General features: G+C 42.9%; 1 protein-coding gene across 6 annotated transcripts in view; it reads right to left on the reverse strand.

Annotated features, from left to right (window-relative positions):
• Nucleotides 1-26480, reverse strand: part of PDE5A (phosphodiesterase 5A) — a 171667-nt gene that overhangs the window by 82753 nt on the left and 62434 nt on the right. For 2 of the 6 annotated variants that reach the window (XM_050946331.1, XM_050946330.1), the window contains exon 1: nucleotides 14506-14704. The exons of 1 other annotated variant lie outside the window; for it this stretch is intronic. In XM_050946331.1, coding sequence (XP_050802288.1) covers nucleotides 14506-14609 — 104 coding nt within the window. In that variant the 5' untranslated portion in view covers nucleotides 14610-14704. 3 more of the 6 variants (XM_050946332.1, XM_050946333.1, XM_050946334.1) reach the window with 3 other exon arrangements.

Raw genomic sequence — 26480 nt, forward strand, 5'->3', positions numbered from 1 at the left:
ATTGATTTCTGGAGCGTTGCACTGTGAGTAGCTATCCCGTAGCTATCCCATAGTTCCCGCAGTCTCCCCTGCCCATTGGAATTCTGGGTTGAGATCCCAGTGAATGATGGTGCAAAAACAGTGTCACGGGTGATTCTGGGTAAATGTCGTCACTCATTCCTTCCTCCGTGAAAGCAACGGCAGACAATCATTTTGCGCCCTTTTTCCCTGGATTGCGCTGACAGACGCCATAGCATGGCAACCATGGAGCCCGTTTTGCCTTTTGTCACTGTCACTGTATGTGTACTGGATGCCGCTGACAGAGGCGGTACTGCAGCGCTACACAGCAGCATTAATTTGCCTTTGCAAGACAGCAGAGACGGTTATCTGCCATGCCATTGTAAATTGGCGATGAGATGACGGTTATCAGTTGTTCTGTACCGTCTGCTGCTGTCATGGGTGCTCCTGGCTGATCTTCGCTGAGGTTGGCCGGGGGCGCAAAGACAAAAATGAGAATGACCCCCTTGGGTCATTTCCTCCTTTACATTGTATCTAAAAATAGAGTCAGTCCTGCCTAGAATATTGGGCAAGTGTACTAGAGAGCCAGTGTACCAGAGAGCACAGCGGCTCCATGTCAGATCCCGCAGAAATGATGAGCTGCATACCATTCTAGGGGATGCCCTTGCAACAACCCCACCCGTTGCTTCCCTTCTCCCCCAACCCTCCTGGGCTACCATTGCAGGGTCCCCCCTCACATTTGTGTGATGAAGTAATAAAGAATGCAGGAATAAGCAACACTGACTTTTTAGTGAGAGAAAATGAGGGGGAGGCAGCCTCCAGCTGCTATGATAGTCCAGGCAGGACATTAAACGGTGGAGGGGAGAGGAGCACAGCATCCCCCTACTATGTCCAGGCAGTACAGAATCTTTTCTTTAGACATGAAAGGGGGGGGGGGGGCTGATGGAGTTCAGCCCCCAATTGCTATGATGAGGATGGTTACCAGCCGTTCTGTACCATCTGCTGGGAATAACTGGGAATCATTCCTATTTTTACCCAGGCGCCTCTGGCCGACCTCACCTGAGGCCAGCCAGGAGCACTCATGGGCTGATGACGAGGACGGTTACCAGTCCTACTGCACTGTACCGTCTGCCACCGGGGAAGGGAGGGGAGAGGATGCTGCTGTTCATTGCTCCAGCACCGTGTTTACCAGCAGCATGCAGTAGACATATGGTGACATTGAAAAAAGTCAACAAACGATTTTTTTCCCTTTTCTTTCACGGGGGGGGAAGGGGAGTAAATTGACAAGATATACCTTGAAACACCCCGGACAACGTGTTTGACCCTACAGGCATTGGGAGCTCAGCCAAGAATGCAAATGCTTTTCAGAGACTGCGGGGACTGTGGGATAGCTGGAGTCCTCAATCCCCCTTCCCTTCCTCCATGAGCAGCCATTTGATTCTTTGGCTTTCCGTTACGCTTGTCACACAGCACTGTGCTGTGGACTCTGCATCATAGCCTGGAGATTTTTTTCAAATGCTTTGGCATTTTGTCTTCTGTAACGGAGCTCTGATAGAACAGATTTGTCTCCCTATACAGCCATCAGGTCCAGTATCTTCCGTACGATCCATGCTCGAGCTCTTTTTGGATTTGGGACTGCATCGCCACCCATGCTGATCAGAGCTCCACGCTGGGCAAACAGGAAATGCAATTCAAAAGTTCGCGGGGCTTTTCCTGTCTACCTGGCCAGCGCATCCGAGTTCAGATTGCTCTCCAGAGCAGTCACAGTAGTGCACTGTGGGATACCGCCTGGAGGTCAATATCGTCGATTTGCGGCCACACTAACCCTAATCCGTTATAGTAATACTGATTTCAGCACTACTTCTCTCGTCGGGGAGGAGTACAGAAACCGGTTTAAAGAGCCCTTTATATTGATATAAAGGGCCTCGTTGTGTGGACAAGTGCAGCGTTAAATCGGTTTAACGCTGCTAAAATCGGTATAAACGCGTAGTGTAGACAAGGCCTATGTAGTGAATACTTGTTCAGGAAAAGAAGTGATGTAACTGTAGACTACACATCAGTAAGGATTTCAGGGTCATATATGAGAGAATATTTTTTCCCTCAGAGCAGTGGTTGGTTAAAATTATCTAATAGAGCTGCTGGACCAATTTCTGCTCTTAATCACACCATAACTGAAAGTAGAATCTGATCTCTATCTGGGCTCCCAATTGCAGTATTTTGGTCCTGATCTTGCAAATATTTACACATGTGCTTATTATTCACACACTGTGAGATAATCCTGTCAAGGTCAATGGGACTACAGTCCATACAGTTAAGCACAATTCTAAGTCTTTTGCAGAATCAGGGCTTTAGACTGCATGCTCTTTTGGGTAGCTAACTTGGATAAAATGCTGGCCCCATTAAAGTCAATGGGAGTGTTGCCATCGAGTTCAGTGGGGAAACAGGTGGGATGAAATCCTGTCCCCTTCTTCTGTGAAGCGCCTAGCACACTTTTGGGTGAAATAATAATAATAATTACTATTATTGTGTACATCAACATCTATTACAAAGCACCCATGAATATTAAACCAGTCTGATTACTAGAAAATGATGTCGGCTAATAAAATGCAATAGAATGACCAATAAATGACTCCACTATTGCTGTGAAAGAGAGGGTTATGGTTAATTATTTTAAAAAAAATTAGGAAGTAAATTCGGGGTTTATTTAATATAAATAAATATTCTCAATTATCTGTCTTCTTTACAGTGTCATCAATATCTCTTTGAAAAAGAGATCTGGTTTCACCCAAATGGCTTATGAAATGATACTTTCATATGAAAAACTACATCAATAGGAAGAATGATTAATATATTATCATAACTCTGATTTTAACAAGGACATCTTTATAGCACTTAATATGCTGAGCTTCCACAGATGATATTAAAATGTGGGAGAGAAGACTTTGCACAATAAAAATACATGAAATCATACTTTTCAAGAGGCATGTCAGCAAATTCATGCTGCAAACTGTTTGAGTAAGAGACAAAATAAGAAGCCAACATCTAATCAATCATTCTCTTGATGGAAGGAGGAAAGGGAAATTAGAGGGGGAAAAAATCATGAAAATGGCCAAAAATATCCCCATAGGAAAAAAACAGGTGATTATTAAATAAATAGTTGTATAAGAAGACTCCGTGAGCATCCCTGGATTAAAATCCGTGCTCCTGACTCTTGTGATTTCAGCATGAGACGTGCGATATTTGGCATTTTTCTTTAAGCCTTAGCTCTAGAGATAAACAATTACCTGAAAACCTCTGCTTTTATTAACAAAAATAAGCTTCTAGCCCTCCTGGTCGCAAAGAAAGCTTGAAAATGTGATTTGAGTGCACCCTGAAGGCTCAGAAACTAGAAGGCAACTAAAAAACCCATTTATTATTATGTTAAAAACTCTTTGATTTTTAATCCAGTCTCAGATTGTGTGGAACCTGACTCATAATTTTTGAACATTGGCGGTTAGAAATACTGTAAAATCAAATTTAAACGCATTTATACAAGCAAAGAACAAGATGGAATAGCCTTCCTAACCTGCTCATTAATCAGCCAAATGTACTCAGATACTTAACATTTGTAAGTCTATGATAAATTTGTTCCCACCTACTGAACGACCACAGTTTATTATAAGAGGTACACGGAGCCTGATTCTCTGCTGCCTTGCATCTGTGTGATCATTTACATGTCATGAAAGGAAGAGTAAAATGCTATCACTCTGTCCTGGTAGTGTTTCACACTCAATTTGCACAGGTGTAAGTGACTACAAAATATAAGGCAGTGGAGAATCAGGTGCACAGTGTACTGGTTACAGTATGGACTTCGTTTTTCAGAGAAGAGACTTGCCACTTTATTTGTTTGTAAAGTGCCATAGCACAGGTTTACTAATGTAATAACAATTACAAACAAACAACAAAAACCTCTAAACCCAGCTCCAGGGCCGCCTGGGCGGGGGTGGTGGGGGGGGGAGGGCAAGTAGGACAATTTTCCCCAGGCAGCGGGGGGGCCCCACAGTGCTGCCGAAGATGCGGAGCGACTGAAGGGCTCCCTGCCACCAAAATGCCGCCGAAGACTCGGACTGCCGCTGGGTGAGGACAAGCGCCGCAGCTCCCCCGCTTTGCCCCAGGCCCCCTGAATCCTCTGGGCAGCCCTGCCCAGCTCTGACTCCGTGGACCAAGAATGATTCAATCTTTCCATTTCATCTTCTCCATCTGTAAAGTAGGGATTTCAAAACTTATCTACCTGCTTCACAGGGGTGGTGAGAGGATTTAGAACCTGACTGTGTAAGACTTTCCTCATACAAGTAGTCCCACTGCCTTGGAATAAGGACCTTCTCCTCATTAGAAAGAGAGTTTGCACTATTAGACTCTGTTTGTAAAGCACTTTGAAATGGCACAAGACTATGTATTATATATTCTGTTAGCTTGACTGTAGAACTGCATAATTAGAAAAACATATATCTTCCCCCAAAATGTCTCTTTGATGGTGGTCTAGTAACCTGCTAACAGGTTACTGTGTGGGTTTTTAACGAAATTGTGTAGATTAAGACGAGAGCAAAATCCTATAGCTATAGCTCTCCTAAAACATGTTTTTATACTTTAAACTGATTAGGCATTTGCAGAATTTAGGTAACAGTAAAGTTGTTTAAATTCAGCTGGATTAACAACAATTTTATTGACCTGTTCTGAGTAACACTTCTTATAAGGAAATTATTCAGCTCCGTTTTCTCACACAGCTATATGCATGGGTTGAAGAACTAATGTTTTATTTGGATGAAATGCAAAACATAGTCATTTTAATCTATTTTAAAAATCAATCAGAGGATTGACTTGACTTGTTTTTGCTTTTTTAGTACCATTTTCTATTTAGCCATGCATGACAAGTATAATAATTATTTTCTCAGCATACAATAAGCCATGTAAGTAAGGTCTATCAGTACCAGACACACATTGAACTACAAGAGAGATTAGTGGAAATAAATGAGAAATCACTATTTATGAGACAAATGGGATGTGAAAAGGACCAAATTAAGGGTCAATCCTGCAAACACTCCTAAATCACACAAGCTGTCTTCAAGGGGCATAGGTATTTGTAGGATTTGGCGCTAAGGTTCTTAGGGCCAGAGAACTGCTGTGAGGGAGAAGTTGCAGCAGTGACAGTAGAGGTTAGCTTTGTATAAAACAGGAGCAAATACTAATATCCAGGTGCTGCAAGAAGTGTGTTCACCCTTTCAAAACTGTAATATGCTCTCACCCCAGCATAGCCCTTTAAACATTGCTTTGTGTGCAGCTACAGCCACACGCCCTCCTTACTGCCTGCCTGCATTCTTTTCTTCCAGTTAGCCTGCACTGTGGCAACCATAACTGAGCCCAAAGTTCATGAATGGGAGTAGGTGATGGCTATTTTTACAGTCATTTGCATTTAGTCACATCCACTCCTCCCTCTCATTTATAAGATGTTGGATGTTAGAGTATGGTGAGAACTGAATTTGCCAGGTGACCTCTTCCAACAGAAAACCTTTTGAGAGGATTGGGCGGGGGGGGGGGAGTGTTATTGGAGGGATAATGAGGATTATTACTTTTGAAAATGGAGAATAAAATATTTGGGGAAAAACATATCCTTCGCTACATGGATGTTCCCTTGTACAGAGCTACATAACCCCAGCTCTTGTTGTTTATTATTTGTATAAAGAGCTTACAAGTAAAATAGACAAGGATGGAAAGTGGGTGGAAGGGGAAACAGAGGCACAGAGGAGAAGTGACTTCTCCAGATCACACAGCAGGCCAGGGGCAGATCTGAGAGTAGAGCTGAGCTCTCCTGACTCCTGGTTCAATCCCACAGACGATACTGCTCCCCACTAACTGCTCTCATTGCAACTAATTCACTGTGACCTTAGATAAGTGACTTCACCACCATGCGTTTCATTTTACCCATCTGCAAAATAGATATTATCCTTACCTACCCCCAAAAACCTATGGTGATATTTAATGAGTTAAGGAGAAATTAGGATTGCCTTCCTCACATTAGTAGTGATACTAGCTGTGTCAATAAGGGTCACAAGGGGATCGCCTTAACATCTATAAAGCACTCTGAGATCCTTAGAAGAAAGACACTCACGCCTGAATTCATCTGGTATAGAATGCCAACATTCAGTTGCATTAATTTTTAGAGCCTAATCCTACTGCTGTTGAAGTCAATAGTTTTTCAAGATAGGCCTAATAATTAATCCTTATCAATGTGCTTTTCTTAGAATAACCACTAGCCGTCAACAAATTTTCTTTTCAGTTTTTTGATGTAATTTAGATGCGGAAATAATTTCAAGGATCATCATCAACTTGAAATCTAGCTGATTTTTAACAAAACAGTTTAAGGTCGTTTCTGGCACTAAAACTGCCATGTGTTCCCTTGCCAAGAGTTGAGGTTTTCCCATTTTCACACATTTTTAAAATGTTTTCCTCTCCCCTCATGCTTTGTGAAAGACCTAAACAAACAGGAGAAATTGTATGACTATATAGTGGAAATAATGAAAAAAAACAATATACAAAGTGCTGTCAAATGCACATAACTAAAAACACGTAGAAAACTATTTTGTTCTAATCCCTTGATGTGTCACTTGTAACAACAGTAAACACTTTTTTTTTAAAAGATAGAAGTGTGATTTTAAAGATGATAGTGTCCATTTATGGGCGCAGATCTGCAAAGTTCCTATGGACATGCTTAACTTTAAACATGTGAGTAATGAATGGGACAACTCATGGTCTTCAAATTAAACAAGTTCTTTGCCAAGTATAAATGTAAATGAAGAACTCTGGCTCCTGATTCAGATACAGTATTCTTGTTAGAGCTAAAAGTAATGATTTTTCAATGTTATGCAATAATTTAAATCTTGCCTCATGTTGGTGGGGTTTTTTTAAATAGGATATACAATTCGATTAGCTGGTTGAAGTGAGGATACCAAAAAGTGCATGTCCTTATGATAATTTATTATTCTTGGCTATTTACAAGTCATCTTTTACAGCTTAACTGTAGGCCCAACCTTTTTTGTTTTCTTTTCAAAAACAGCAATCTGGCCCTAGAAGGGTTTTTCCATTCAAAATTCAAAAAAGGCACAGCAAAACTACAGCGATGCAAAGGTCAAGGTTTTAAATAATAATAATAATAAATGAGATCTTTTATTTTTCCTGCTAATATGTTTGTTTCTTGCCCCAGCCTCAAAATAACTATGGGACCCATTCACTCTCCTATGAAGCCAATAGCCATTGATTCTAGTGGAAAAAGGTTCAAACCCTTAAGGTGAAATTCACCGCTATATACTACTAAAGTCCCACTTAAATTCCCAAAATAGGACTTAAGTAGGATTTAAGTGGTGAAGAGGTTTTGGGCTGAGCCTCTGTACAGGAGTGAATTCACCCTTAGCACATAAATAAATGGGAAAAAAAAATTCTTTTTACTAAGTAAATATATTTTGTGGCTGGTGCCAGGCCTAATGTGAAATGACAACCCTTGAATTACTCACAGGGGCCATTTGAACAAGGGTTTTTTTTTGGCACTCTGCAAATAGAGTCTTTTGCATCTAATGATGTTTTTTGAGCAATTCATATAAATCACAAATTATTCCATGTAAATTTATTTATGTTTCTTGGACATTAAAGAAGAGGGAGACTTACGTTGTGTGACTTTGGTAATTATATTTGTCTATGACAAAGCAAAATAGCTTTTCTTTAATTTAATGTTCAAAATGAAAATAGATTGTACAGTATTAGTCTGACTCAGGAAACGCTGTAGGAGGTTGAGCTGCATTGTTTGCAGTACTTGACCTGGATCCTACATTCTCCACACAATTCACCTTTAGACAAACATTCGAAAACATGCAAATACACTATGAAAACAGGAACATGCACTCTTCGGCCTGAAGACATTCTGATCACCAGTTTAATCAGACTTAAGTGAGATTTAAGTAGTATATAGCCTTGTGCTAGCCTGCTGCACAGGGAGGGAACTTCATTCACGAGCAGTAGCTGAAATCTGGGAGGATTCTTCAATAGACACCAGTAGCCAAAATGTTTGTGAATTCCTATAGCTAAAAAATACTAACCCAATGGTAAAGATTCTCTGACTATCCATCACACCTTCCCACCTCCTTCAAATGGAATTTATACTCCCCTTCCCACACTTTATTTTCTTATACCAAAAAGTTAGGGTCTGATCCTCTCACCTTGATGCACACAAAGCTCCCAGTAAAGTCCAGGAGGGAACTGCCTACACTGGCACTGCAGAATCATGCTCTCTCCATTTTGTACAAAAGGTGTGTGGGGGAGAAAGCCTGTCGACCCTGCTGCTTTCTCTGAATTCACAGGAAGTTTTGCAGCTGCATTGCCCTTCTCCTTTTAGACCCCTTTCTTGCAAATAAGTAGGCACAAGTGTAACTTACTTGCCTATAACTGTAACTTGACTCATATGAGTAACTTTCCACACATGCCTAAGCATTTGTTGGAGTTGGTCTTAAATTTTTACAGTGATCTTAATGCAGTGTATACATTTCTTTGGGGAGCTAAGGTTCCTGAGAAAAGTGTTTAAGAATGTGTGGGCTACTTAGAGGAAAAGGATTTTAAGAAAATTAGTTTTAAAAGGAAACACATTTCATGGTTTTTACAGAAAAAAAACAAAACAAAAAAAAACCAACAACCCTAACCTCCTCCACTCCTTTCTCAGGCAAACTCTGTAAATACATATGACGTGAACAAAATGTGCAAATGGGAGAAAATACACTGTGGCCAGAATGGTGTAACATGACTAATGTCAACAAGGTTACACAAGGGATTGATTTGACTCATTCCTGTAAAAATGTTCTATATTTTTAGGATTCATTTTTTTCAGAGGGGATTACCAAAGTATTTTCAAATTTGATCATTCAAAAATAACTCTCCAAAACATACATTCAGAATCTGTTTGACAGTCTGAACTTCTGTACACTTATTATAAAAATGCATAAACTTCCTCTTATATAGAAAAACTAAGCATAGGCATATTGCTATGAATAATACTATGAGAGAACACCCAAGAACTATAACTAACATGGGCTTACAAAGCTACAACACTACATGATAGCTCAAAATGAAAGATATTTTCCAATATCTCCCTGAAGATGGAGACTGAAGCTCTGAACTGAGAAACCAGCCCCAAATGGAATACTTGGAGCTGTCATTAACAGAAATAAAATATGCTTGCCCTTTCACATATCACTGATATAGTCAACCTGTGTTATAATAACCCAAGACAGTTATTGCGAAGAGTCTTATTTTCACTAGGACAAAAGCAAATCTTAGCTTAATAATTTTTATCTATCATACCATACATTTAGGAAGCCGGGGGCGGGAGGGAACCCTCTATGGAACAATGAAGTTGCCTATAGCTGGAACGCAATTTTCCCCTGAGCTGAGTGCATCAACAGTGAACAGTGAATTTGTCTGTGAGCGCGAAAGGTACTAAGAGAAAGTCACACCGGTATTTTTAAGAGGAACAATAAAGGAAACCAGAAATATTATATACAGTATACTAGTTTCTTGAAGAGAGCTTTAAGTAAGGGTGAAGCTTGGGACATGAAAGTGATGTGACAAACTGCCTGGATAACAGTTTTATAAAAGTAATACAAAAAGTATATCATCAGTAATCCGATACTGATAACAGATTCACCCCTAACTGTAACAGAAGAATGATTATTAACATCAATTATGAAAAGGCTACAATAATAGTATGGGTAATCAAAAGATAGATTCTAAAATCAAGTCCATATGCTGTACAAGAATGAGAAGAATTAAATTTAATTTGAAAACCATCTTCTCCCCTTTCTGAAAAAGCCACTTTTACAAATAAAATTCTAAAATTTTGAAAGGGGAGAAAACATTAAAAAGGAAGATTAATTTTAGTAGAGGGATGCTTTTAAAAAGAAATAGCTTAATTTTAGTAGGAAATAGGAACTTGAAGAAGTGGTACAACAAACCAACAGATGTACAATCTGAACTATTACCACTAAAAATTTTGCATCTGAGTAAGCCAAAATTAAACAGGCCTAAATAAACGGAGCCATATTTGCACTGGTGTAACTTAAGTAAGTGTGCCAGGGAAATATTTGAACCATTGTTCTGCATATTGAACAAGAGCTTTCATAAAAACCTCACATTTAATATATATTTATACACTTCCCATATAACCTTGTACAAAACAAAGTAATAAAATACCTGTGGGTACCTGATACTATAAACCATTATCAAGTGAGTAGTCCTTACTCCCATGTAGTCAATGGAAACAAGTATGTGGATAAAAGCTTCACATTTGAATAAGTTTTTGTAGGATCAGGCCCAGGTTGTACACTCTCATATCAGAACATACTGCATCACAGAATTAATTCATCCACGAAATCAGTACGAACTGTGGAACAGAAGTAATTCAGCCTACACTGAGCACTTCCTAAAAAGTGCTGAGCAGCCTACAGGAGATGGTTCAACATCTTGCAGGATTAGATCCATAGCTTGTAGCCATAATAAATATAAGGTTTAAACTGTTGTTTATATAATTAACTTTTATAAAAAGGATAACAATGCTATGCAAATTTAACACCCAAGTGGTCCAGTCTTGCAGCCCATACTGACATGAGTCCAGAATACTGACTAGCAATGCTTCCATAGCTGTGTGGATTACAAATAATTATAAATTAACTGAAATATATATTTTCTTTTAAAGTGTTGTTTTCTAGGAAATGTCTTCCCATAAACCATACACAGAAATCCATTAATGATGATGTGATTTATACAAAATAGACAAACATTACCTATTTTTTACAGAATATGTATGATACTGTGGCTCTAAATTTATAAAATACTTGGGATAAAACCCACCTAAACTAATCTTTTCTTTCTTTTTTTTATTTACTCATGTGAGTACTCCTACTGAAGTCAGTGGGATTACTCTACGAGTAAGGAATTGCACAAATTAATCCATGAAGGGAGAGAGGAATATTTTGTATAAATGATTTTAATATTGCAAAGATACTTTCTTGCTCAATAAGATCCCGATCCAAAGCCCATTGAAATCAATGGAAAGAGTTACAATGATTGGGTTTTGAATCACACACTCAATGTTTATTCTCAACTTTGATTCTTAACCTTGCAACAAATAATGCAGCTCAATTCTGTTTCTGGTCATTTGTATTCATATCTGAAGATGTAGCAGAAAAGCTCTGATGCCTTCAGCAAAATAAAGTTAATTATACATAGAAATATGAATTCAGACTAAGAGATGATGTGCCTGTTCCATGAGTTACCAAATTAATTCAAGGTGCGTGCGTGCATGTGTGTATATAACTGATGAAACAAACTAAAAAGTGTAAACTAAATTAGATTTTAAAAGTACAGGTTAAAAACTATCTCAGAATCTCAGAGAAATCCCATTTATCAGATAGAACAAGTACAACGTTAAGCAATCAAAACATGAAAAGTAAACTGCAATCACCTCTGTTCAATGTCATTATTACTGTAGCACAAATGATGCAATTTTTAAAAAAATAACAAAACATGGAATCAAGTTCAAGGTTCTCTATCAAGCCATATTCTAAAATAACTCCACAACATAGACAATTATATCTTTTACTAAATACACTGTAATTTTCACTCCATGCTTCTGAAGAAGTGGGTTTTTTACCCACGAAAGCTTATGCCCAAATAAATCTGTTAGTCTTTAAGGCGCTACCGAATTCCTCGTTGTTTTTACTAAACACACTGATTGCTTCAAACTCTTAAAGGTTTATGAAGCATAATTTGAGAGTATACAAAGAAAACCAGATAGGCCATCAAATAAGTGAAAACTTGCCTTTGTATAGACTCCTACTTATAAAATAAGTTCAAAACAAAAAAAGAAACAAGTTGTTATACTTAAGTCAGACTGGCAGACAGTTCTGAAAATAATGTGACATCTCCATTGCTATAAAACAAAAACAACAACAGAATTGTTGCCAAACAAGCATTTGAAGCTGACAGTTTTCTGTAGAAATCTTATAAAAATGTAAGGGTATTTCAGTTAGTCACAGGTACCCAATTAATTTGTATTTTGTAAAACACGGCCTTTTTCATACCTTTACAAAAATACAACTGTTTCTGAGTACGAAAAAAAAAGACTAGCCAACCTACTTCATGGGGAAAACAAATCGACATAATGGTTACTATTAATTAGCATTTGTATTTGTTCAGTGCTACTTCCAGTTTCCAAAGGAAGTGTGGCAAGCTGACCTGATAAAATGCTACTTCTCAAAGCTGGTTAAAATGCTACCACCCTATTTTTCATGGATAAACAAAGTATCCTTCACTCATATACCATACACCAGTATTCTGTAAAAATATAAAGGTTAACCACACATGTCAATTATCCCCATCCAGCTCTTACTTTTCTTAAAGCTATTTAACTTATTTAAGGGTGGTTTTTTTTTAAGATAGCACATTTTGATTGCTGTTTTCCAGAGAGATGAATCTGACAGCCTGTCTGCTATGAAGCAGCAGGAAGGGAGGAGAAGGGATCTCGCACAGATGGTAACAGGGAAGCAGGTGACTGACCCCTGAAGCCTTCTTGCTCGCTGCAAGTCAATAATTAATGGGGATCTCTCTTCTTACCGCCCCATCCCATGCAGAGAGGGGCAGCAGCAAAACTCATTTCAAAACTCATCCATTCCTCTTAAGTGACTTGGGAGGTAAGTAAATCAGCAGCAATAGCAGATGGTGGAGGCAGCTCAGGAACAAGAGCGAATCCGCAGAGATGGTGCGTGCACTCAAAGGACCGAATTACACAACTTACTAACCAGCCCTGCACTCGGTATGCCGCGGGAGCGGCAGACCTCCTGCACTTTGCATCCCCACTGCTTTGCTTATAGGAAAATATTCAAACTGGAAACCCGACTCCACTTCTAAAAATAGTTGCATTTACTCCCTTTCAACAGCAATTCCACCGCTGAGGTGTCAGTGACAATGATGAGCAAATATACCTCGTCTTATCTCCAAATGGCAGCATGACAAGCCAGAGGGGCGTCAGCTCAGACGAGCGCCTCTGATCTCTATACTAAATCTTTGCAATAAATAAATAAAATCCAAGCCACCCTTCAATAATAGTTCATAGGAAAACTTCTTAGCACTGGCGCTGTCCCCGGGCTGCTTCTCGCGGTGGGCAGCGCAGCGCTGCCCTCTGGCGGGGAATATCCCTGCCGAGAACTCCCTGCAGCGTCTAAGCCTCGCTGGGAACTTCTCTCCACCGTCTACACCCGGCTGTGCTCCTCCGAGAGACACCCCTAATCAATCCCCTCCCCGGACGCTTCCCCGCGCTGAGCTCGTCCACGTGGAGACACCACCTCCCCGACACCAGCCAGCACTACCCAGGTCCCCTGAATCCCCACCGCCTTCCTTAACTGCTGCAGCTCCCCCCAGCCCCCTCAGTCCCCACCGCTCCCTCTGTTCATCCTGCAGAACCCCTCCGGCCGCAGATCCCCTCCACGTGTGCAGACTTTGCTCCCCTCCCCAAATGCTTCGCCAGGCACCCCCCCCCTTCCTCCAGCTACACAGCGCCACTCCCCTTAGCCCCTACTTCCCTCCCCAACTGCAGAAGCATTCCCAGGTCCCGTCCCCTTGCTCTCCACTCCTGCCACACTCCCCTAAGTGCGGAGACACCCCCAGCTCGCTCCCCAAACGCAGCGCCGAGACAGCTCACGACCAGCCGTTCCAGGCGCCTGAACCCACTTGGCACTTGCACCCGCTCACCCCTCTCCCGCCCCGCCTTGCTGTACGCGGCAGACACGCGGCCGCCGCCCGGGACTGAGATGTCAAAACCGGCCTGCTGTGCGGAGCCCGGAGCCTTGTGTGGCCCTTAACAAGTGACACAACCCCCAAAAGCGGGGGGGCGGTCTATTTCTGCGAGGGGGGGTGTCCCCGTGGCTACTCGTGCCAAGTGAACGATGCAGGTTTACAGAGCGATCTCTAGACCCAGGTCAGGCCTAGGGTTTCCAGACCCGTCAGTCCCCCTTGCACTGCATGTCAAGTCCCCACTGCCCCGTGGCTCAGAGCCTCGCAGCGCCCGGGGCAGCGTGTAGCATGGGGGGGGGGGTCTGAGAGCCACCCAAGCAAACTGCAAACCCTGCACAGGCTGAAATGCACTTCGGGTGCAGCAACCCCAGCCCCCTCTGCACCCAACACCTATGCGCAGCGCGGCTCTGCTGGGGGCCAGGCCGGGCAGGCAGAGCCCGCTGCGGAGCAAAACCCCGGGAAGCGCCTGCCTGCGAACTTGGGTGGCAGCGGAACAGAGCGGCTGTGTGTTGGTTTCAGTTTTGGCAGCTGTCGGGAAGGGAGCGGCGGAGGGGAAGGTGGTTGTAAAAGAGGCAGCGCCGGGGAAATCCGAGGGCTCGGGTGCGGGGAAGGGGGCTCTGCCGCCTCGCCCCCCGCTGCTCTTACCTTGTAGCTTTCCTAACAAAGTAAGAGCGGGTAAAGTCCCAGTGATCATCCAGCCAGGCTTCTACCGCTTCCTGCTGCGGCTGGGGGAGGCAGCTGCGCTCCATGGTCCGAGCCGCTCGCTGCCCGCCGCCTCTCGGACTGCCACCGCCACCACCGCCGCGCTCGGCTTGTTGTTATTGATTTCACCCCCTCCCCTGCGGCCTCTTGTCTAACCAGGGACAGGAGAGCTCACGAGACCCTCCTCCTCCTCTTCCTCCGCGCACAGCCTGGACCCTGGCGCTCAGCCAGCGCCCCACCCAGCGCTCTGCCTCTCTCCTGCTCCCAGGTGTTTGCCCGGGGCAGGCGGCGGGAAGCCAGCCAGCTCCGCCGCGACTGCAGCCCCGGTCCTGTCCCGCAGCGCCGGCACCCCCAGGAGCTGCTGGCCTCAAAATATGTCGCTGCGGCTGCTCCTCTACCTCGCCGTGCAGGGGTCGGGGATTGCCCCGCTTCAAACGGGGGCAAAGGCGCGAGGGACCTGGCTTTACAGCAGCACTCTGCTAGGGGAGCGGGAAGCGCCCAGGAGCGAGCCTGCTGTCCGTGGGGCACAACGTCCCCCCAGCTGCAGCCCAGGGCAGTGCCAGGAGAGCCCTTGATTAAGTGACTGGAGGAAAAAAATGAGACGTTTGTGTGCCGCACGCTGGAGCTGCTCCTTGTTTGGAAGGTGAAGCCTCGTGGAGCAGATGCCTCAGGAGGAGGCCCTAGAAAGAGAGAAAAGTAAGTTGAAAAAACAGAACCGTGAATCCTGAGTGTGCCTTGAGGGCCTTGGGTTTTCCACAATATTATTTTTTAAAGAGTCGTATGTTTCATCCCTTGTATAAAAGGTGGCAGATTGAAATCCCTTTCCAAACTGTCTCACTGGAGCATAGCTCTAGCCATAGGGTTCTAAAGCCCCCATTTTCCATCTTGCCTTCCTAAGGTTAGGTTCTTCGATCCATACGTGGATACCAAAACAGCAGTAGCCTGGCTTTCAAAAGTGCCCAGCACTCACAGCTCCTATTTTCTCTAACTTTAGGTGCACAGGTTTGAACATTGTGGGCTATTTGCTTAACCCCTAGTATGACCCAAGCACAAGAATCACACAGCCCTCGAATCCCAGATTATCTATCTATCTAGAGAGCCCTCCTAATATTGAAGGTTAGACCTTTGAACAGAGATAAGTAAATGTGAGATTTAGGGGCTTTAAATTTGTGACAAAGACTCAGGAATGAGAAGCTTCAAATATTGTACCACAGGAGACTGGAGATTAAGTGCAATTATTAATATGTGTAGTTGTCTGTCCTCAGTTTGAATTTCTGATGGCAACATCTCACATATAACAGCAAGTTTCTGTGGAAAGGGAAAAACAGGAATTTAAAATGAGTAGCCTACTTTGTAATCAAGTAGCATAGAGAGATATTCATATCGGGTGTTTATCATCTCATTGCAGAAGGCCAATACAGTATTTTCAGCCACACATAAACTTGTGATGAAGGCTGGAAGATTGCAAATAGCGCAGATACCCATGAATGCCTCTGTAGTTCTTGTGTGCTCTTTAGGGGCACTCCACTGCAGTTCCAAACAGGTTGATGCAAACTTTGGGAGTGTGGGCTGAGGTAGTGGTGACTGGCCCTGCTCATAAAATGGCTTTGCAACTATGCAGCCTGAGGGAACAGATTTTCTATCATTCTCAGGTAATGTATGCAGAAAATCCAAATGCTTGGGCTTTGTGAAGGATTCATGAATTTAAACTGTAATTATGATAAAGCTGGGCACATAGAAAGGGAAACAACAAGAACTTCCCTAATTTGTTTTATAGTAGTCTCAGAAGGCATGTCTACGGCTGCAGAAAAAGGGAAGATTCAAGAGGCTATTCGACCTAAACAGAACTCCTTCAAAATTTGGAAATCTGACCCTAGTGAAGCCAATAAATAGGAACAGAAATTACAGCAGGCAATAAGTAGGAGGGAAATTAGAAGGGCCAGAATGGACTGAGCAAATTAATGGTGTAAAATGAACAATAAGTGATTCTTTAAGTACATCAGAAGTGGGAGGCCTGGGACAGAAACAGCAGGTCTGCTGTATTATCATGGGTTAAAGGACGCAATTAAGGAAAATAAAGACATTAATGAAAAGCTAAAAGATAACTTTGCACCAGTCTTCACTACCAGGGATACAAGGAGAAACTTACTCAACACTTGCTCTCTTCCGATAACACTGCTCTACAGCCAAAATGCTTCTGAAATAAATGTAGTCCAACTTTACTAATTCTGGGTCACTGAGAAAGAAAATGATGCTTAAAATTGTTGATTGGCTCTAGTTTTCAAGATATGCTATTGGGTCAGTATATACGACCCTTGACTTGGAATGGCGGAGGAGTAAGTGAGTTATAAAGGGAAGGGATCTCAATTTAAACCAGAAATGACTAAAATACATCTTTGACTGGATCTATGAATAAATCCATGACTAGGTTTGGACAGTACTTGCTTTTTAGGCAAAACAATGATTGATGCAATCTGAAGCTGGTATTGCATCATACATGATATGAATTGCATCACGTTATTCCTAGAAGTCATAGATGATGCAATCATAGTGAAGCTTACATCACTTTGCTGAATAAATTGCCCTATATCAGCTCTAGAAATCATACAGTGTCGTGCTCTCTTATTTGTCAGTGTTTGATTTTGCAAAGGGACACATTTTTGTTTAGCCAAAGTGAGCAGAGATGCCTCGTACTTGTGTGAACAGTGCAGATAACTTCTGCTATGTTTGTGGTGAAGTGACTTTTGCATCACAAAAGTGCAGTATAACCACTATGGTTAAGAAAGCCTATCACCTTTATTTTGGCTGCAAAATTGGAGATCAGGACAAGAGGTGGGCCCCACACATATGCTGCAACACTTGTGCAACAAATCTTCGCCAGTGGTTGAACAGGAAAAGAAAATCTATGCCTTTTGCAGTGCCAATGATTTGGAGAGAGCCAACAGATCATACCAACAATTGTTACTTCTGCATGGTGCCTCCAGTTGGGAAAGGTGTGTCAAAGAAGAAAAAGTGGACTGTGCATTATCCAAACATTCCATCAGCTATACGCCCAGTACCCCACGGAGAAGGACTGCCGGTTCCTGATGCACCATAATCATTCTCACTTGAGTCAGACGAGGAAGAGGAAGAGGATGAAACTTCTGGTCCTGAACCATCAATGTCACAGGACCCACATTTTCTCCCATCCTCCACCTCTGAACCACACCTCATAACACAAGGTGAACTGAATGACCTTGTCAGGGATTTGGAACTACCCAAGAGTAAGGCAGAGCTGTTGGGCTCCAGACTACAGCAGTGGAATCTCCTGGCAGGCTATCAGGGCTAATGGAGCCCATCAATGCTTGCAGACTATTGCTGGACAGTGCCAAGAGATGCTCCATTTAATGAATACAAGAGACAAGCCAAGAAGCGCCGAGTAGACACTGAATAGGACTAAACTATGTACATAATCGTTTTTTGCCTTTTGTTTCATAATCAATTTTATTTATATAACCCTTTTGCTGATTTTTAAAGTGTTACATAAACAGGACAGGTGAAATATTATCATGTAAAGCAACCATAAACACATGAAAAGACCTAGGTTTACAATTTATGATTAAAACTCTACTATCTACACAATATACATAGACATAAAATGTAAAAACTTAAATATCTTAGAAACAGTAGCCAATCAGTTGTTTTAATTGTCATATTTGAATTCAGCACATCAAAATACATAATAAATATCACATTTTATCTCTGAAGCAGACGACTTCTCAAAAATTGTAGACCAGTGTAATAAAGATGAAGTACTCTCAGAGATTCAGGTGCTGATGGAAGAGGCGCTGAAACAAATAACTAATTTAAAAGCAATAAGTTACCAGGTCCATGTGTCATATTCCCAAGAGTTCTGAAGGTGCTAAAGTATGAAGTTGCTGAGTGTTGCTAACAAAAATATGTAATCTTATTAAAAACAGCCACTGGTCCAGAGGATTGGAAGGAATCAAATAAGAGGGGAATCAGAAAAAGAATAAAATAATGAACAGTATGAAAAACATAGGTCAGGAACTTCTGTGCTGCTCATAACACAAGAACAATTAAAAGGTAGCAAATTAAAAACTGACAAAAGGAAATACTTTTTCACACAACTCACTGTGTGAAATTCTGTGGAATTCATTGCCGAAGGAAATAATTGAGCCCAAAACTTAATGTGATTCAAAAGGGGATTAGACAGTTATACAGGTAACAAGTATATCCAAAGTTGTCATAGTAAACGCTAACACATTTTGGAAAGAATCTAATGCTTCAAAGTTTAAGCCAATCTCTAACTATTAGACCAGGAGGAGACCTAATGTGGGGACAGGTTGTCTCACATCTGTCTGCTGTGAGGTTCTTACACTTGCTTGAGAAGCATCTGGCAATGACTACTGCCAGAGACAGGACACTGGACTAGTTTGACATTGGGTCTGGAACCGTGTGGAAATTCCTGTGTTCCCTCGATGTCTGCACATATGTTTCCAGTCTGTCATCTGATAAGAAATATGAGCATTCACTTATATTTAAGTTGTTTAAATATTTTGGATTATTTCACAAAACAAACTGAAAAATACATGAAAATACTGATATTCTTTTATCTTCTCTATATTTTTCCTTCAATTTTCTTCCCACTGTACAAATAATGATTTTTTAAAATTCTTTTTCACAAATTTTGCTGTTTTTAAAATCTAGGGGAAATTTCGCTCTGAAGGCTACTACAGTCTCAGGTCTTCACAGTGACCTTTTTTTTTTTTCTGCATGAGCCAAATCCAGGGTGATATTTCAGCACATATATAACATGATTGTGGTGTGTTTGTATTAGCTGGTTTGCTTTATTTGGGTGGACTATCAAGTTAGTACTACAAAGGAAATATAATGCCATTGTAAATAATGATAGACAACACACAAACACATATGGAGACTGTCACAGGTTTCCTATGGATGTTTCACTCTCTAATATGAAATATTCCTTACAATCTGCCTCTAAATCAAAAGGCCTCTCAGTGTGTTGTGTATCTCAGTTGCAACACATGCTATCCCACATCTCAGATTATTATTAGTAGAAGTAGCACTGATAGGAATAACATTTGTATTGTAGTAGCTCCCCACAAAGGTCCCAGTTGAGATTGAGTCCCCATTGTTCTGGGCACTATGGAAATGTAGAGCTGAAGCATGGCCCAGCTTGCACAGACACACAGGAGCAATGGGGTATAAACTGGAATGATCAGAGTACCCGCACCAGGTAGGAGAGCATTTTCCCACACACAAAGAAAGGGGAAATCCAGGAGGCAGATTCTGGTTCCGGCTTGTCACAATACCATGATTTAGCCCATAGATAAGAGACAATGTAGCTAGTATGGGAGATTATCTTCTTGCATTCACAGTGGTAAGACATTAGTGGCTGGGTACAAACAGAAATTAGAATACCCTTTTCCACAACAAGTATAAATGGAACTGCTAGGGGATAGAGAAGGAGATTGTCACTGTATATTTTCATGAATATACTATTTGTACTATCCTGAACATGCTATTTTCATTTTTAAGATGACAAGTGGTTATAAAAGCCAAACACAACAAAGATGTAAAGGCTAAAAGTGGAAAAAGCCTTCCAATACTCTGGCTTGCAAAGCATACAGGAAAGAACTCTGCCTCTCAGCTCACACCAAGGCTTTTCAGTTTGTTCCCAGAGCTCAGATGACAGCACTAATAGCTGTGAGCTTGGAAAGGATTCTGAGTAATGATCTATGAATAAGTAAACCCTATTCAAGTTCAAAAGCTACTTCTGGCAAAGCGGGACATTTGTGTGTTCAGTTTCACAGTTTCAGGGCAATTGCACCTATATTCCCCCTTCATGGTCTACTCCAGGAGTACCCCAGTCAGGTACTCCTGGAATAGACCATGTCCCACTCCCTTCTGACCAGGGGTTTAAAGACTGCACAGCTCCCTGCCTTATACTCACCAGCAAACCAGCCTGCCTAATGGCCAGTGCCTGTGCGTTGCCTTCTCTCCAAGGGGTACGAAGTGTGTATTGCCAGCTGTTACAAGTTACCATGCAGTTCTCTCTAAGCAAGCACATTTATGCGTAAGGTAAAAGTATTACAGAGAAAACACAATAAAAATAAACAGATTTAAACACACACTAACATACCAGGAGTCACCCACCTATCAGTCTTTTGCAGTCCTAGTAGGCCAAAGTCTTTCTGATTCTTCCACAATGGTTGGGAGGGTCTCCCCTTGGACAGAAGGGCCTGTCTGTTTGCTGGACCAGGAAGAAGGTCATGAGTCAGTTCAAGCTTATCTTTTTATACCACAAGCCCTTTCTTTGTTTCTTAGTCTCTGGGAAATTCCTCCTGAACCAGTCTATGCAAACCACCCAAGGGGATGAAACATCTCTGGAATTGTTTACAATCTTTGAGGTGATCACCCTCTACTGTTTTAGCTCCTAGAGGAGCTGTGGTAACCATACTCCATGGAGTAGAACACAATCATACATAAACTATTCATAAATGTAATACTATGGTCTCCAAAGGTATTACTTGGGGGTTGCAATATCTGTCACATTCAGTATAAAAGCCAGCATGTAGAAAAGTGCTAATGCTTGATTTCTGGAGCCATAGTAGGGTTTGGGAGTGCTTTGAGATGTACTGTATCAGAGGGGTAGCCGTGTTAGTCTGGATCTGTAAAAGCAGCAAAGAATCCTGTGGCACCTTATAGACTAACAGACGTTTTGGAGCATGAGCTTTCGTGGGTGAATACCCACTTCCTCAGATGCATGTAATGGAAATTTCCAGGGGCAGGTATATATATGCTAGCAAGCAAACTAGAGATAACGAGGTCAGTTCAATCAGGGAGGATGAGGCCCTGTTCTAGCAGTTGAGGTGTGAAAACCAAGAGAGGAGAAACTGGTTCTGTAATTGGCAAGCCATTCACAGTCTTTGTTCAATCCTGAGCTGATGGTGTCAAATTTGCAGATGAACTGAAGCTCAGCAGTTTCTCTTTGAAGTCTGGTCCTAAAGTTTTTTTGCTGCAGGATGGCCACCTTAAGGTCTGCTATAGTGTGGCCAGGGAGGTTGAAGTGCTCTCCTACAGGTTTTTGTATATTGCCATTCCTAATGTCTGATTTGTGTCCATTTATCCTTTTCCGTAGAGACTGTCCAGTTTGGCCGATGTACATAGCAGAGGGGCACTGCTGGCATATGATGATGTATATTACATTGGTGGATGTGCAGGTGAATGAACCAGTGATGGTGTGGCTGATCTGGTTAGGTCCTGTGATGGTGTCGCTGGTGTAGATATGTGGGCAGAGTTGGCATCGAGGTTTGTTGCATGGATTGGTTCCTGAGCTAGAGTTATTATGATGCGGTGTGCAGTTGCTGGTGAGAATATGTTTCAGGTTGGCAGGTTGTCTGTGGGCAAGGACTGGCCTGCCACCCAAGGCCTGTGAAAGTGTGGGGTCATTGTCCAGGATGGGTTGTAGATCCTTGATGATGCGTTGGAGGGGTTTTAGCTGGGGGCTGTATGTATGGGGCCAGTGGAGTCCTGTTGGTTTCTTTCTTGCGTTTGTCTTGCAGTAGGAGGCTTCTGGGTACACGTCTGGCTCTGTTGATCTGTTTCCTTATTTCCTCGTGCGGGTATTGTAGTTTTGAGAATGCTTGGTGGAGATTTTGTAGGTGTTGGTCTCTGTCTGAGGGGTTAGAGCAGATGCGGTTGTACCTCAGTGCTTGGCTGTAGACAATGGATCGTGTGATGTGCCCGGGATGGAAGCTGGAGGCATGAAGGTAGGCATAGCGGTCGGTAGGTTTTCGATATAGGGTGGGGTTAATGTGACCATCACTTATGTGCACCGTGGTGTCAAGAAAGTGGACCTCCCGTGTAGATTGGTCCAGGTAAAAAAATATCGTCAATCTATCCAACTACACACTCAGCCCAGAAGAAAAGTCTGTCCTATCTTGGGGACTCTCTTTCTCCCCTGCCACCCCCACCAACATGATACAGTTCTGTGGCGATCTGGAAGCCTACTTTCGCTGTCTCCGACTCAAAGAATACTTCCAGGACAACACTGAACAGTGCACTGATACACAGGTGCCCTCCCACCAACAGCACAAGAAGAAGAACTCCACATGGACTCCTCCTGAGGGTCGAAATGACAGCCTGGACCTATACATTAAATGCTTCCGCCGGCGTGCACAGGCAGAAATCATGGAACAACAACATTGCTTGCCTCACAACCTAAGTCGTGCAGAACGCAATGCCATCCACAGCCTCAGAAACCACCCTGACATTATCATCAAAGAGGCTGATAAAGGAGGTGCCATTGTCATCATGAACAGGTCTGACTACCAAAAGGAGGCAGCCAGACAACTCTCCAATACCAAATTCTACAGGCCACTTCCCTCAGATCCCACTGAGGAATACACTAAGAAACTACAGCATCTACTCAGGACACTCCTTACACTAACACCAGAAGAAATCAACATAACCCTAGAGCCCCGACCAGGGTTATTCTATCTACTACCCAAGATCCACAAACCCAGAAATCCTGGACGCCCCATCATCTCGGGCATTGGCACTCTCACTGAAGGACTGTCTGGATATATGGACTCTCTACTCAGACCCTATGCCACCAGCACTCCCAGCTATCTCCGTGACACCACTGATTTCCTGAGGAAACTACAATGCGTTGGTGACCTCCCAGAAAACACCATCCTAGCCACCATGAATGTAGAGGCTCTCTACACAAACATCCCACACACAGATGGAATACAAGCTGTCAGGAACACTATCCCTGATGATGCCACAGCACAACTGGCTGCTGAGCTCTGTGCCTTTATACTTACACACAACTATTTCAAATTTGATGACAATATATATCTCCAGATCAGTGGCACTGCTATGGGCACCCGCATGGCCCCACAATATGCCAATATCTTTATGGCCGACCTGGAACAATGCTTCCTCAGCTCTTATCCACTCACGCCCCTTCTCTACCTACGCTACATTGATGACATCTTCATCATCTGGACCCATGGGAAGGAGACTCTGGAAAAATTCCACCACGATTTCAACAGCTTCCACCCCACCATCAACCTCAGCCTGGACCAATCTACATGGGAGGTCCACTTTCTTGACACCACGGTGCAAATAAGTGATGGTCACATTAACCCCACCCTATATCGAAAACCTACCGACCGCTATGCCTACCTTCATGCCTCCAGCTTCCATCCCGGGCACATCACACGATCCATTGTCTACAGCCAAGCACTGAGGTACAACCGCATCTGCTCTAACCCCTCAGACAGAGACCAACACCTACAAAATCTCCACCAAGCATTCTCAAATCTACAATACCCGCACGAGGAAATAAGGAAACAGATCAACAGAGCCAGACGTGTACCCAAAGCCTCCTACTGCAAGACAAACGCAAGAAAGAAACCAACAGGACTCCACTGGCCATCACATACAGCCCCCAGCTAAAACCCCTCCAACGCATCATCAAGGATCTACAACCCATCCTGGACAATGACCCCACACTTTCACAGGCCTTGGGTGGCAGGCCAGTCCTTGCCCACAGACAACCTGCCAACCTGAAACATATTCTCACCAGTAACTGCACACCGCACCATAATAACTCTAGCTCAGGAACCAATCCATGCAACAAACCTCGATGCCAACTCTGCCCACATATCTACACCAGCGACACCATCACAGGACCTAACCAGATCAGCCACACCATCACTGGTTCATTCACCTGTACATCCACCAATGTAATATACGCCATCATATGCCAGCAGTGCCCCTCTGCTATGTACATCGGCCAAACTGGACAGTCTCTACGGAAAAGAATAAATGGACACAAATCAGACATTAGGAATGGCAATATACAAAAACCTGTAGGAGAGCACTTCAACCTCCCTGGCCACACTATAGCAGACCTTAAGGTGGCCATCCTGCAGCAAAAAAACTTCAGGACCAGACTTCAAAGAGAAACTGCTGAGCTTCAGTTCATCTGCAAATTTGACATCATCAGCTCAGGATTGAACAAAGACTGTGAATGGCTTGCCAATTACAGAACCAGTTTCTCCTCTCTTGGTTTTCACACCTCAACTGCTAGAACAGGGCCTCATCCTCCCTGATTGAACTGACCTCGTTATCTCTAGTTTGCTTGCTAGCATATATATACCTGCCCCTGGAAATTTCCATTACATGCATCAGAGGAAGTGGGTATTCACCCACGAACGCTCATGCTCCAAAACGTCTGTTAGTCTATAAGGTGCCACAGGATTCTTTGCTGCTTTTGAGATATACTGAATTCTTGCTTGGTATGCTTTTCAAATAACACAAAGCAAGGAGACAATTAGAAGATAAGAATATGATTTTGCCTAGTCTGACATATATAAATTAGAGAGTGTGATAACTCATCTTTGTCAGTAACAACAAATAGAAAAGTATATAGTTTAGAGACTGATCTATTCATGTACTATGTTATGCATAAATAGAGTCTATGTTTATTCATTCTCATTTGAAATAATAAGTCATTCCTACATGTTTCCCCATAAAAGGGAATAAACATTTTCTTCTGCGTATTTTAGTCTTTCACTTTAGCTGCAGAAATGGCAAGTCATCCAGTGACCTCACTTTCTGAAAATCTGCTTCTCAAAAACTGTGATTGCCACCTGAAATGTAGCACAGGCAGCGATAGGTGTTTAAAGGGTACACTGTCAGCAAACTTAGTTCTCGGTGGGTATGTCTACACTACGGGATTATTCCAATTTTACATAAACCGGTTTTGTAAAACAGATTATATAAAGTCGAGTGCATGCAGCCACACTAAGCACATTAATTTGATGGTGTGCGTCCAAGTACTGAGGCTAGTGTCAGTTTCTGGAGCGTTGCACTGTGGGTAGCTATCCCGTAGCTATCCCCCACGCATTGGAATTCTGGGTTGAGATTCCAATGCATGATGGTGCAAAAATAGTGTCGCGGGTGATTCTGGGTAAATGTCGTCACTCATTCCTTCCTCCGTGAAAGCAACGGCAGACAATCATTTTGCGCCCTTTTTCCCTGGATTGCCCTGGCAGATGCCATAGCATGGCTACCATGGAGCCCGTTTTGCCTTTTGTCACTGTCACCGTATGTGTACTGGATGCCGCTGACAGAGGCGGTACTGCAGCGCTACACAGCAGCATTCATTTGCCTTTGCAAGATAGCAGACTGTTATCAGTTGTTCTGTACTGTCTGCCATGCCATTGTAAATTGGTGATGAGATGACGGTTATCAGTCGTTCTGTATCGTCTGCTGCTGTCATGGGTGCTCCTGGCTGAGGTTGGCCGGGGGTGCAAAGACAAAAATGGAAATGACCCCCCGGGTCATTCCCTCCTTTATGGTTTATCTAAAAATAGTCAGTCCTGCCTAGAATATGGGGCAGGTGTGCTAGAAAACCAGTGTATTAGAGAGCACAGCCGCTCCATGTCAGATCCCGCAGAAATGATGAGCTGCATGCCATTCTAGGGGATGCCCTTGCAACAACCCCACCCGTTGCTTCCCTGCTCCCCCAACCCTCCTGGGCTACCATTGCAGTGTCCCCCCCCCCCCCCATTTGTGTGATGAAGTAATAAAGAATGCAGGAATAAGCAACACTGACTTTTTAGTGAGAGAAAATTAGGGGGAGGCAGCCTCCAGCTGCTATGATAGTCCAGGCAGGACATTAAATGGTGCGGGGGAGAGGAGCCCAGCATCCCGCTGCTATGATAGTCCAGGCAGTACAGAATCTTTTCTTTAGACATGAAAGGAGGGGGCTAATGGAGCTCAACCCCCAATTGCTATGATGAAGATGGTTACCAGCTATTCTGTGCCATCTACTGGGAATGACCGGGAGTCATTCCTATTTTTACCCAGGCGCC

The sequence above is a fragment of the Gopherus flavomarginatus genome, chromosome 3, assembly GCF_025201925.1.
Source record: "Gopherus flavomarginatus isolate rGopFla2 chromosome 3, rGopFla2.mat.asm, whole genome shotgun sequence".
Classification (NCBI taxonomy): domain Eukaryota; kingdom Metazoa; phylum Chordata; order Testudines; family Testudinidae; genus Gopherus; species Gopherus flavomarginatus.